This window comes from Gymnodraco acuticeps, unplaced genomic scaffold (genome assembly GCF_902827175.1).
Source record: "Gymnodraco acuticeps unplaced genomic scaffold, fGymAcu1.1, whole genome shotgun sequence".
In the NCBI taxonomy this organism is placed as follows: domain Eukaryota; kingdom Metazoa; phylum Chordata; class Actinopteri; order Perciformes; family Bathydraconidae; genus Gymnodraco; species Gymnodraco acuticeps.
This window is the reverse complement of record NW_022992222.1, coordinates 519444-532480: the sequence shown is the minus strand read 5'-3', so window position 1 is coordinate 532480 and position 13037 is coordinate 519444. Positions and strand designations below refer to the sequence as shown.

At 42.5% G+C, this 13037-nt stretch overlaps 1 protein-coding gene across 4 annotated transcripts in view; it reads right to left on the bottom strand.

The window, feature by feature from the left end:
• The window catches only part of sobpa (sine oculis binding protein homolog (Drosophila) a), a 45288-nt gene extending 32254 nt beyond the window's left edge, over positions 1-13034 (bottom strand). For all 4 annotated transcript variants that reach the window (XM_034205982.1, XM_034205984.1, XM_034205983.1 and 1 more), the window contains exon 1: positions 12691-13034. In XM_034205982.1, the coding sequence (XP_034061873.1) occupies positions 12691-12786 (96 nt within the window). In that variant the 5' untranslated portion in view covers positions 12787-13034. The remainder of the gene's footprint in view (positions 1-12690) is intronic.
• Between the last annotated feature and the right edge of the window lie 3 nt (positions 13035-13037).

Below are 13037 nucleotides of genomic sequence, written 5' to 3'. Positions count from 1 at the left end.
TCTCGCGGGAATATCTTAAGTTTCACTTTCGATTACATGATATAGCCCAGATAAACACCTTCATCACACATGTGGCCACTTGTTTGTACCATTTTCAGGCGATTTGTAAAAAACGATGTGTTTTGGGATATTTGTGGAATTAGGTGGTCCGCGAGTGTTTTTTTATTGGTTAAGTGGTCCTTGGTATGAAAAAGTTTGAGAAACACTGATCTAGGCCATTGTAGCACTTTTGCACCTGTTGGCCAATGTACACTACATGTAGTCTACATCTCCATCTTTGTGAACAACCAATCACAATACAGAAAAAACACTAATAAAGAGTCAAAGACATTGGGATTTCAGCTGTCACTGAGCAGCAAATGGCACTTCATAGTTAAGAGCATATAGTCCAGGACACAGTCTTGTGACAAATGCCATGCAAGTTGCTTTGAGCCCGGCAGTAAAGTCCTAACATTCAGCAGCAGCACAGCAACGCAGAGTGCTCTGCAGGTAGTTAGTGCAGGCATGCAAAAGTAAATCCAACTATATGCAGGTGAAACATATTTCCTCCTCAACAGCCACAGTCAGTAAACACTGTACTCCAAAGGAAACCCTGCTAATGCATAGTCCATTATCTATACGCCTCTCCCATGAAATGTTCCCATATGCGTTAATTCACTGAACCAGAAACTTTGGTAAATGGTTCAGTGAAAAAAAATTGAAACAAATTGAGGATGATCAGCTGTAATGATTTGGTCTGAGCGATAAAATATTACTCACAGGTCACGTAACTATCAGCTTAGAGATAACACTGCTCATCTGCGCTTTAAATAGTGTTTAACTCATATTGGTGCTCAACAGTTTTTCTGTAAATGTTTTTCTATGATGCCCATTTGGAAACTAATGGATAGGGACTTGTCTGGGCACCATGCAGCAGGGAACTGTACTATATATTGCCATGGAGATGACCCGCCCCAGCTACAGTGGAGGAAATAAGTATTTGATCCCTTGCAGATTTTGTAAGTTTGCCCACTTACAAATAAATTAACAGTCTATAATTTTAATGGTAAGTTTATTTTAACAGTGAGAGTAAGAATATCAAAAATAAAATCCAGAAATAGACATATATAAAAGAGAAAAATGTATTTGCATTTAAGTATGGGAAATAAGTATTTGATCCCCTTGCACTTCATGTGTTAGTACTTGGTGGAGAAACCCTAGTTGGACAGCACAGAGGTCAGATGCTTCTTGTAGTTAATCACCAGGTTTGTGCACATCTCAGGAAGGATGTTGGTCCACTCCTCTCTGAAGATCCTCTCAAAATCCTTCAGGTGTTGAGGCTGATGCTTGGCATCTCAACTTCAGCTCCCTCCACAGATGTTCTATGGGATTAATGGCCTTGACATGCCATTGGTTGGTTTGCTCCAGATCAACTTGACAAGACTCAATGCATTTCTTTACAGCCAGTCCCACTTTACTATGTACTGCATTATCTCATCATGTCACTACATACATAAGTCCAGGCCCGGACTGGCTATCGGGAGGACCGGGAGGTTTCCCGATGGCCTGGCCTGCTAAGTGGCCTGCTGGCCTGAGGACTTTTTTTTTTTATGTAGGCCTATGTATTGTGAACGCAACGCTGCGCAAATGTGGGTCTGACTCTGCCTCACAGAGGGTGACTGGCTGTCTACATGATGTGGCCTGCCGACATGGCCACTTTCATACAGATCATACTAATGCCCTCGATTGGTCTCTGTGTGTCATTCAAGCTCGGGAGGGTGTGTGTTATGTGTGGCGCGAGCGAGTGAGATAAAGCACGCGCACCGGTTACGTGTATTGTTGTTGTTGTTAGCATCTGGTGCTAGCTAGCTGCGCTAACGGATATAAGGTGGAGGAGAGTCCTCTCCTGTCAGACTGAGAGACTGATAACTACAGCTCAGGTGAGGTAAAAGACTCTCTGAGTGTTTAGATAGTTAACTTAGTCTAAGTTATCCCAGTGGGTCTCAAACGGTTTGGTCACCATTTATGTAAACACATATTTCCATTTGAGGGGGGAGTGATTAGTAAAATATGCATGAATAATAAAAAAATAAAAACGTTAACTAGGTGAAAAAAGGTAAGATAAACTATTAAAACTTGTTGAGAGCTAAAACTAGTCTTTGCTGCTGCCTCAAAGAGGAGCAGGAGGGAGACAGGAGAGGCTGGTTCAGGAGCACAGACACACTCACAACTATAAATGAACCAAAAACAAATAAATAAACAAGTTTCAATGTTTTTCCATATTGGATATGGTATGTTATTGGTTATGGCCATGTTCTTATGATTTTATGATTATTTAAATGTATACAGTTGTGTTTTATATGGGTGTAGTCTCTTTATTTCCCCCTCAAAGTGCACCAGATTGATGCATTTAAGTCCAACATTAAACAAAAATCTTACCGGGGGAGCATGCCCCCGGACCCCCCTATAGGAGTTGAGGTCCACCCCCACTTAAAATATGTTCACAAACGTTCCTAAATAGATTTGCAATTTTTTTTTAAATAGTAACCCATGTCCATATGTTTATTATTGGGTAGTAGATGTAGAGGGCTATCACTATGGGCAGCAACGCTGTAAATATTGACAAATAAATCCAGCAAAATGGCACAAAAAACTGGTAGTGGCCTGGCTGGGTGTATAATTCCCGGCCTGACTTATTGTCCCAGTCCGGCCCTGCATAAGTCACTAAATCAGACAGGGAAATGGCAATTACAAATGTTTTACCTGGCACATTTGCCCGTTCTAAACTGCAAAATACAGACAAATATAGATTCTTGGTAAAGCAAATATGTTAGTGAATCAGCCTTCATTGTTCTATCATGTTTATTTTCAGGTTCATATTTGTATATTGTGCTTCTGCTGTGACTCATTTGCTCTGATTGGTTAGCTGGCCAGTGCTGATTTGTTAACCGCTTAGAAATCCGGCCCCCTTAGACCCCATTTACACTGGAACGCAAACGAACCGAATTCGATATCAAAAAAGTCTTCCGTTCACACGAGACCGCACAAAAGCGCTGGAGACGCTGTAGTACATATGCCAGGCCTGTAAGTGGCGCTGTACTTCCGCCACAAAATACACCAAAAGCAGCGAAGAAGACCCCCCGAGCATGGTTGCCCTTCTGTTTATGCTCCGCGGTGGATTTAGCAACATGTAGTTCATGTAATTCTCCATGTCCACTTGTTGCTGATGGTTGTGGTAGAGGAGCTGTAGATGTTGCACTAACATCTGTAGCATGGTCAGTAGCAGTAGCAGTAGCAACTGACCATGCTACAGCAGTGAGCAGCAGAGGTGGGGCTATGGCTTCATCGTTATCAGGAAATGATCGTATAGGGCGTACACCAGAGTCCTGCATCGGGTCGGGTACCCGACGGGTGACCCGCAAAAAAGGTGATTCGCGGGTGGTATTTTTTCAAACGCTTTTTTCCGGGTTCGGTTCTGGGTAAAACAAAGATGATGCGGGTCGGGTCGCGGGTATTGCATAATAAATATATTAAAATAATAATAAATTAGTTTAATGTTTAAAATCCTCAGACCTCTCCACCGCGGGACCGCGCATAATCATAACCTCTGCAGCGCATCAATCTGCTGCTGTGCGCGCCACATTCGAAATGGCTGAGGTGAAGCTCTCTAGCGGAGAATACAGCATTTTCAATAACACTTCCTCAAGAGCGAAATCCAACGTCTGGGAGGCTTTTGGTGTCATCCTGGATGGAGGAAATAACCAACATCCCACGCTTTTTGAGACAAATATGCAACTGCGTGTGTTAATAATTGCACATTTTCAGTGCTCATATATATGCGGGTTCGGGTCGGGTTGCGGATCTTGTGCCGACGGGTCGGGTCGGGTTGCGGAACTAATTGGCAATATGTGCGGGTAGCGGGGCGGGTTCGGTATTGCACGTCGCGGGTGCAGGGCGGGAGCGGGTCTTGAAAATCAGACCCGTGCAGGACTCTGGCGTACACACGCAGCCGTTTGGCCCCCCAGAGCGTTCCGTCCGCAGATCTATCCACCTTGGGACCCGTTATCGTTTTAGGGGTCCATTTCCGCGGTTCTGTTACGGCCTCGTGTGAACGAACGGGCTATATGAAAGAGAAAAGTAGCGGATACAACCCGTTTCGTTCTCGTGTAAACACCGCCTTAGCCTATCAAGTACAATGTGTTGGAACACCAGCCAATAGAGCGAGAGCGAATTTCACCAAGTGACGCCATTACGAAAGTTAACAAAGGAGTACAATAAAGGCAATTCAACACATTGAACATGGATTGCTAAGAGGTGGGACATTTCTGATACATAAGAGATTGACCAATCATAACAAGGCCATCCAGCTAACCAATCAGAGCAGACTGGGCTCTGGTTTCAGGCAGAGGGTGAAAAGAGGTGCTGCAGCACAGGCAGTATGAGAAAAATAAAGAGCTTTTGAACATTAAAGCATGGAGACATGCACATACACATACACATATGAACCCTTAATTAACACAATATGTCCTTTTTAAATAAAAAACCATTGGGTTTTGGACTGATGAAACGATACATTTAAAGACTTCCCCTTCAACTTTGAGAAACTGGGTTGGGCATTTTTCACTATTTCTCACATTTCGTAGACAAAGCGATTAAATCGAGAAAAGAACCAGCAGATGAATTGATAAAGAAAATGATCGTTAGTTGCAGGCCATCATTGCACACAGTGTTTTCATCCCGAGAAGATGAGAGAGAGAGAAGTTCTGACATGAGTGCAGATTCCTCTGGAGAGTGTGCTCTCACTGCTGGAGGCAGGATTGAAGTATTGATTCGTGATTTCCTGTGGGTGGAAAAGTGACCGAGTCTGAAACCAGAATTGAATTTGGGCAAATAAACTGAAACTGCAAGGTCTCAGTGGAGATGGGTTATGGTGTATTTTCCCTATGAAACAACTTATGTAGCTCTGGCCTGCATGGTGGAACACCAACATGGAGACAAGAGGGTCAACTGAATCAATTAGTGAATAAAATACAACTAACAGAAAGCCAGCGCAGTTTGGCTATTGTTTACAGAGGTATTATAGTAAAGGTGATTCAATGGGGAATAAACCCACACACACATATATTAACCCACAATTTTTTGGACTGCCTTTGCATATTTGAGACATTGTAGTATAGTATGTTAGCAACAGAGGCAGATTTCCTCCTGCTTCATTGGCACATTCACTCTGTTTATAGGCATTCATGATGTGTGGTATTTGCAATTAAGAGTAGTAACTGCTCAAGGATCAGTTTTGCTTTGTTCATACAGAGCACACAGTTTCTGCTTTTCTGTGCAGAAAGAAGTGAATTATCCACACCAAGTAAAAGGTCTAAATACTGGAATGAAGAATGACAGCAGTTATTGATCTGCCTGTTGTGAAATACCGCTGTGGTTGGGTTGTCAATGGGCAGACGTGGCACAAAGGTGGAGGGTTCACCTCAAGTCAATTACAGGTGAAGCAGTGTTGACAAGAAACACCGTGTATGAACATCTGGAAGTCCCATTGCAGCATTTAACACTGACAAGACATGAGGCTGTTATTAACAGTAATTAAAGTCTAATCCAAATTTATAATCTCAGGGTTTCTCTTACAAAGGTTGATGGTGAAGCAGTGCAGGCTGTTAATGAGGACAGCTCCTGTTTGCTCATGTACCAGTGCTTCTGCTTGAACAATGCTGAGTGACAGCAGTGCTCACTCTTCCTGAAGGTTCCTGGAAGTCAGATGTACTACCCTACCACTTCCTGATCCGAGCTAAAGCTACAGTGGAGGAAATAAGTATTTGATCCCTTGCAGATTTTGTAAGTTTGCCCACTTACAAATAAATTAACAGTCTATAATTTTAATGGTAAGTTTATTTTAACAGTGAGAGTAAGAATATCAAAAATAAAATCCAGAAATAGACATATATAAAAGAGAAAAATGTATTTGCATTTAAGTATGGGAAATAAGTATTTGATCCCCTTGCACTTCATGTGTTAGTACTTGGTGGAGAAACCCTAGTTGGACAGCACAGAGCTCAGGTGATTCTTGTAGTTAGTCACCAGGTTTGTGCACATCTCAGGAAGGATGTTGGTCCACTCCTCTCTGAAGATCCTCTCAAAATCCTTCAGATGTTGAGGCTGATGCTTGGCATCTCAACTTCAGCTCCCTCCACAGATGTTCTATGGGATTAATGTCCAGAGACTGGCTCGGCCACTCCATCACCTAAATGTGCTTCTTCTTTAGCCTCTCCTGTGTTGCCTTGGCCGTATGTTCAGGGTCATTGTCCTGCTGGAAGACCCACCCATGACCCATGTTCAGTGTCCTGGCTGAGGGAAGGAGGCTATCGGCCAATATTTTACAGTACATGTCATCGTCCTGTCCCCTTAGCCGAGAAACACCCCCAAAGCATAATGTGTCCACCTCCATGCTGGACGGTGGCGATGGTGTTCTGGGGGTTATAGTCAGCATTTCTCTTTTTACTAAATGAACATCATGCTGTATTTAAAAAGCTTTTAAAACTAGTGATTGAGAATATAAAACTGTCAATAAAATGTTAACTGAGGTAAAAAAGTTGTGAATATAAAGATATTTCTAACTATGGTGAGTCGTTAGAGTCCCAGGAGCTGCGACACTTGGCTGCACCTTGCCGTCACTCACTCCACCTTCAGTGTCTATCTTAAGGTGCCCTTAAAAAGGCAAATATTCCTTGAAAAGTTTAAAAAACATAACTTAAGAACATGAATGATATCTTAACTCAAGAACGTTTCAAATATAGTCCCTGTTGGATTGTTCTCAACAATTAACCAAAATGTAACCGTGCTCTGGCAGACTTAAAGTAAACACTGGCAAACACAACTGTAGCAATTATCCCAACTTGAAGGATGAAACCCTGTGTAGAACAAGTCAAGAAGAAAAACCTTTTGAACAAATGAGTTGGAGCATAACCCAACTGGATGTCCTCCTGTGGCTGTAAAACAACCGCATCACAGAGACAAAAACACAGCATCTCTCTGTCTCCCTTTCCTCTCTGCCATCCTGTCCTCTATGTCACGCTACTACTTTGAGAAAGTGGGAGTAATATTAAGAGTGGAATCTAATCCCGGTTGGCGACTCATCAAAGCAGCGGCACCAGCTCTGGCTCTGGCTGAGCTGGGGAGGTGAAGGCTACCGAGGTCTATATACCACACTAAATGTATAGCCTTTTGATTTGGTTTCACACATACAAAATCCCTTTTTTATATCAGTGTTTATTCATCCCAAAAGCCTCAGCGGAACAAAGGTCAGCTGGAAGTGCAGTTTTTGCTTCAGGTTGCCAAAATGATGTTATTATTTATGGAGTTACAAGGGTTTGAAAAAGGCAACATTTGATCAAATGCACGCCTCCAGGACTTATTATATTGTTGCCCTTTTTACCCTGACCTTTTGTTTGCTGCCAAAATCAAGTTGAAATTCCCCCCTGCCAAACTTTCAGTCCATGTCAGGGTTATTTAAAAAACAAAAAGGCAGCGGCACCATACGATCTGCTCTGGGTGCTCATTGTCCCCAGAGAATGAGAACTATTAAGTGATTCCCACAACTTTTTCTATAGAACCATCATCACATCAACTTGTCCACTTTACACAACAACAACAACAACAACAACAACAACAACGTAATAGACTGACAGGCATAAAAGCTCAGTAATGCTGCCAAGAAGACAAACACTTTCTATTTAGTGTCACCATCAGATTACAAATAAATCTATGCGTTTTGATTGAGCATCGTCCATCCATCCATCTTCTGCTGCTTATCCGGGGTCGGGTCGCAAAGGGAGCAGTTCCCTTCCCTGGTCACACTCACTAGCTCTGACTGAGGGATTCCAAGGTGCTCCCCCACCTGGGTCTGCCCCTCGGTCTCCTCCCAGCTGGACGTGCCTGGCACACCTCACTAGCTGTACCACCTCAACTGACTTCTTTCTACGCAAAGAAGTAGAGGTTCTACTCCGAGTACCTTCTTTTATTTACACATGCTTATTTAAACATCAAGGACATTGTGGTCTTCGCTCTAAGATCACCTTGTAGTAAACTTAATAGTCTTTAAAGGGAATACTTCACCCCCAAAATGAGCTTTTGTTAATCAATGACTCACTCACTTGTTCTTGTAGGACTCACGTAGAACGAAGATTCGGAAAACTGAGAAACTTGTTTTTAAATTGAAGTGAATGGAGGCTGCGTTAAACAACTGCAAACAAACAACTTATACATCTGTTTACAAACTCTCACACAACTATTCTGCCTAAACTGTCTCACACTTGCACAGGCGTGTTACTCGTCTTGTTGGGGGTTTTACGTTCACCATGGAACCATGCGAGACAAACAATGTCTTCTTAAAGAAATCAAGGTAACAGGTGGAAAAATACCCTTGACATAATGAAATGCTGTGTTTAAAGCGCCCTATGTAACTTCTGAAAGAAGACATATCCTACTCTTGCTGTAAATATAGATAATATACTTGAAATATGTCCATATTATTTCCTCTAAATGAATATATTATTCTAAGAGAAGCCTACTTGTCATACTGTTGGAAGGAGGCAAAGCTACAGATGATGAAAGCAGCATACCATATATTAGCCGCTCAATCAAAGTCTAGGATTTGTTGAATGGATTTTGGTTAGGTCTGTTGTTGACACATGCTTAAGAGATTGTTGTTTTTTGTTCTACAACATCAAATACGTCAGTAAACACTGCGCTGTTGAATGTCAGAAGCTTCTAAGTTTACTAAAAAACCACTAAACGTCATTGGAGTGAACACAAGTCTGTCTTCAGCTTAGCGGACGTGATGCGCAGCATTTCAACTGTGATGTTCATTTATAGCCTAACATTAGGTTCTTACTTCTAGCGATTGCATTTAAAAAATGATAAAGTGTTGTAAAGATGTGGAGACTGAAAGTATCTTGTTCAACAAGACATGTAGATACACATGTGTTGGCCACAAAGCTTATTTTCTGCTATAATTCAAACTATAATGGAGGAATTGGCTTCCTGTATGTGATCCCTGCAGCACTCTATATTCTCACAGTGTGATATTTGAAGATTATTGTGCTCAATTAGGACCGTTTGTGCGATCAGCTTTGAAATTGCTCTGCTAAAGCGTTTGTGCACTGAGGGTTTGACCTCTAATATGACAATATGACAATATTTTGTAGCATTTATACAAACTTTTAACAAGACGAAACCATCAGCAGAAAAACACCCATTTTGTCCTCGTTAAAGACAAGATGGTGGTTTAACAGAGCCTGTGCAGGACGATGATACTTTCACAACAGATTCACGAGCTGATACTTCTCTGCCATATATTCAGCAGTGGACACTGATAAAAATACATTTAAATTCTCCACAGTCTTCCCCTCAGTTTCCCTCCAGTAAGACCCATTGGTGGCCAGCAGGGCTTGTGGGAATGATGATGGTGGGAACTGGATACCTTGTGGCCAGAAACCAGAGCAGGTCACTGTACACCGTGATAACATTCCCGAATCCACATGCCAAGTTTCCCCTTTGCCTCCTCCTTCTCCACTTTTCCACTCCTCTCCTCCTCTGCCTCTCCCTCTCTCCTCTGCTTTCATTCCCCTCTACTTTCCTTGATATCTGATCTGGCGGAGACACTCAGGTTACAGTTTTTACAGCTAAGCCAGCCCTGCGCTGTATACATTCCTTTCTCCACTGTTTCTTAGCCCACTCTCTGCAGCCCTCTCATATCCCCTCCATGCCCACTCCTCCGTGTCCTTGATTACTCACCGGAGCTTATTTTACCGTGGCACACATTAAGCAGCCAGATGAAGGAAACACTGTCGGACTGTATGATCCCTCACAAGGGCACATTGTGTGTCTGTCTGTGTGTTTTGGTCTGAAATATTGAGGATGAGAGGAAAACTGGGTCCTTTTCTTCTGAACACTTGATAGAGCAGAATCGAAGAGTTTTCTGCAGGAAATCAATACGCTTAACTTATTTGGCTATTATTATGGCACATACTGTTAATAAGGTGTCGCTTGTAATGCTGCGTTCAGGTTAACACGCTAATTTCTAATGCTTCCAACCAATGACCTTAATCAGATCAGATACAATTATATTTGTTCGACAACTTATTAACTCCCGTAATGTCACATTAACAATGAAGGTATTGAAAGGGAAGCTGCAGCTGTTTTTCATCTATCAGTGGATCGCTGTTTTCCTAAATTAAATCTGTGGACAGCCGCTTGTGTGTGTGTGTGTGTGTGTGTGTGTGTGTGTGTGTGTGTGTGTGTGTGTGTGTGTGTGTGTGTGTGTGTGTGTGTGTGTGTGTGTGTGTGTGTGTGTGTGTGTGTGTGTGCAATAGGAGATGATATTCAAGGTTGCGTAATGAGCTACAATCAAACTTGTTTAGCCTTTGAAAGTGTTTTGACACCTTAACCACATCTGCTCCTTCATTCAGTCGCTTCTCCACGGTGTTGGCAGAGATAAAGGATTTGTTGTGGGAGAGGTGTTTTTCCCTATAGCCCAGCAATAAAACGGTGTTTTTTACTGACATATCTATGGGAAAATCCACAAGCTACTGCTTTTTCATTTGGTCAGAGATATATCTGAGTAAGTGAGAATGCGAAAATGCAATGTCAAGATTATTCGGTCAAAATATTTGAGATTCGGAACGTTATTCTGATAATAGACTGTATAACATATGCTCAAAACTTCTTAATTTAGCATATTGGAACCACAGGAACTTTGAAAATGTTAATCACGTCTTTTTAACAGAACATCATTTCAAAGAAAAATAAATTAACGACAAAAATATAAATGTAAAAATAGCAATATTGTATGAGTCTTTTTTTACATGTTATTCCTGCACTGAAAAAACAGGCTGTATTTTTTCAAATGTTTTATGATAACAGCTACTACAAAGCTTTCTAAAGTCCCTGTGAGGATATTCACAAATATCCAGATTTAAAGTCAATTGTATCATAATCTATTATAATATCCTAGATCGTCCCGTCCCTAGGTGTATATTCATATCCCATCTCACAGCCATGACTGATAACAGTCACTACATTGTGCTTACAAATAAAAATGACATATTAGGCTGCTTTCATAAAATTAAATGTTTAACCGACACGTTCAAAACATTGCGAAATCTGTCAATTCATTGAACCCTGAATGATGACCCACGTCACACAGCATCTATCATAAACCTGCAAATAAAACATATCTGACTGACATCCCATAATTACTCGGTCTATCTGATAAATTACAACAGGAGACATTTTAATAGATTTTCACAGTCCAAATTGATTTATGGTAATATTTAGCTCTATTAAAGAATTAGCAAATAAAAACGTGGACAGACAGATGTGTTTAAATGATGCTCATAAAGACTCGGCTCCACTGAGAATACCACAAGTGCCCCCTGATAAGAAATAAGGAAATGTCTCCATTGAGAGACCCTGACCGACTCCATTCCATGTTACTGCATGATCCCTTGTTTCTCTGTTAACCACCAACAAAGCATCTATTGTCATCCAAAAAAATAAAATGTGTTTTACAGTAAGTGGTGGCACGTGAACGCGCGTGGTATTATGGAGAGGTCTAAATGCAAAAAATAAAGGCTTCTTTATCACAGGGTTGTTTCAGGACTCGCTCAGAGCCAGCACCCTCGCGCCTCTCTCTGACAGCCTAAAAACCATCATTTCTACAATAATTCTCCCCAACGTGATCACCTGCAGGTCCACCCGAGAGCAGATGTGTCTCTGCCCAAATGTGTACAAACAACGAGGAGATGAAGACAAAGCGGACACACATCCTTCCTTCCTCTCTCTCTCTCTCTCTCTCTCTCTCTCTCTCTCTCTCTCTCTCTCTCTCTCTCTCTCTCTCTCTCTCTCTCTCTCTCTCTCTTCTCTCTCTCTCTCTCACACTCTCACACACACACACACACACACACACACACACACACACACACACACACACACACACACACACACACACACACACACCACACACACACACACACAAATTGAGCACTTTCTTTCTCCACAATGAACCGCACAGCTCAGAGCTAAAAAATCACAATATGCACCAAAAAGAAAAAAAGAAACAAGGTGAGGGTGAATATTGGGGATAGGCCGAACACTGGAGACAATGTGCTCCTTTCGAGTGCGTAAAGCTCACAGACGCACATCTGGATCACTACGCCTCTGGCCACACACACGCATAAACAAAAACACACACGCATCGTGGAAATGCGAGCGTGCCCCCCCATTGATGTATCCTAATTATGCACATTGGTCTGCTCTCCTTTGCGCCGTAGTGTAACAGTATTAATAGTAATAGTAGAGGCACTGTTGACGCCTTCACTGACGCACTGGATTTTCCATTAACTCCATGAAAGGCAGGCAGGGCAACACAAACGGATAAATGATGACATGAGGGCGACACACTGTATTCCTCATTGATTCCAAACTTACTACAGGAGCGCTGAATGGGTGCCGCATCCATTGTGCGAGGCGGTAAATACTGCCGCTGCTCATGCTGCCATTCAGCGTCACAATAGAACTTGGGTATGAAAAAATTAATCATAAATCAAAGTTTCACTATCATGCAGCCTATTGCACTTGAGTGTATTTCCACAGAGGAGCAAGCACTCCACGCGTAATCACATGCAAGTGTGCACAGAGCCTGTTTACCTTCATCTCCTCATTTATTTCCCTTTTCACCGGGTGCGCTGGCTTTCGGCTTCTTTTATTTTCCGGAGGTCTGCCCTCTTTTTCCATCTCTGCCATGTTCCCTCTGAGATACTTCTGTCAATATTTGCGGTTGAGGAGGGGGGGTGAGGAGGGGGGTGAGAGAAGAGAGGCAGCTGTTTACAGTCTCCAGACGGCGGATGTCTTGCAGCTTTTCAGCGGCCCGCGTGACGCTGCTGGTGATGCCGCCGAAGGCTTGAGGTGCCCGGCTAAGTCAGCCATCTTCTGCCCGTATCCTCAACGGTCCGTGCGCCAGTGGTGAGCCGCCTCTGTGAGTCAAAGGAGAGGTT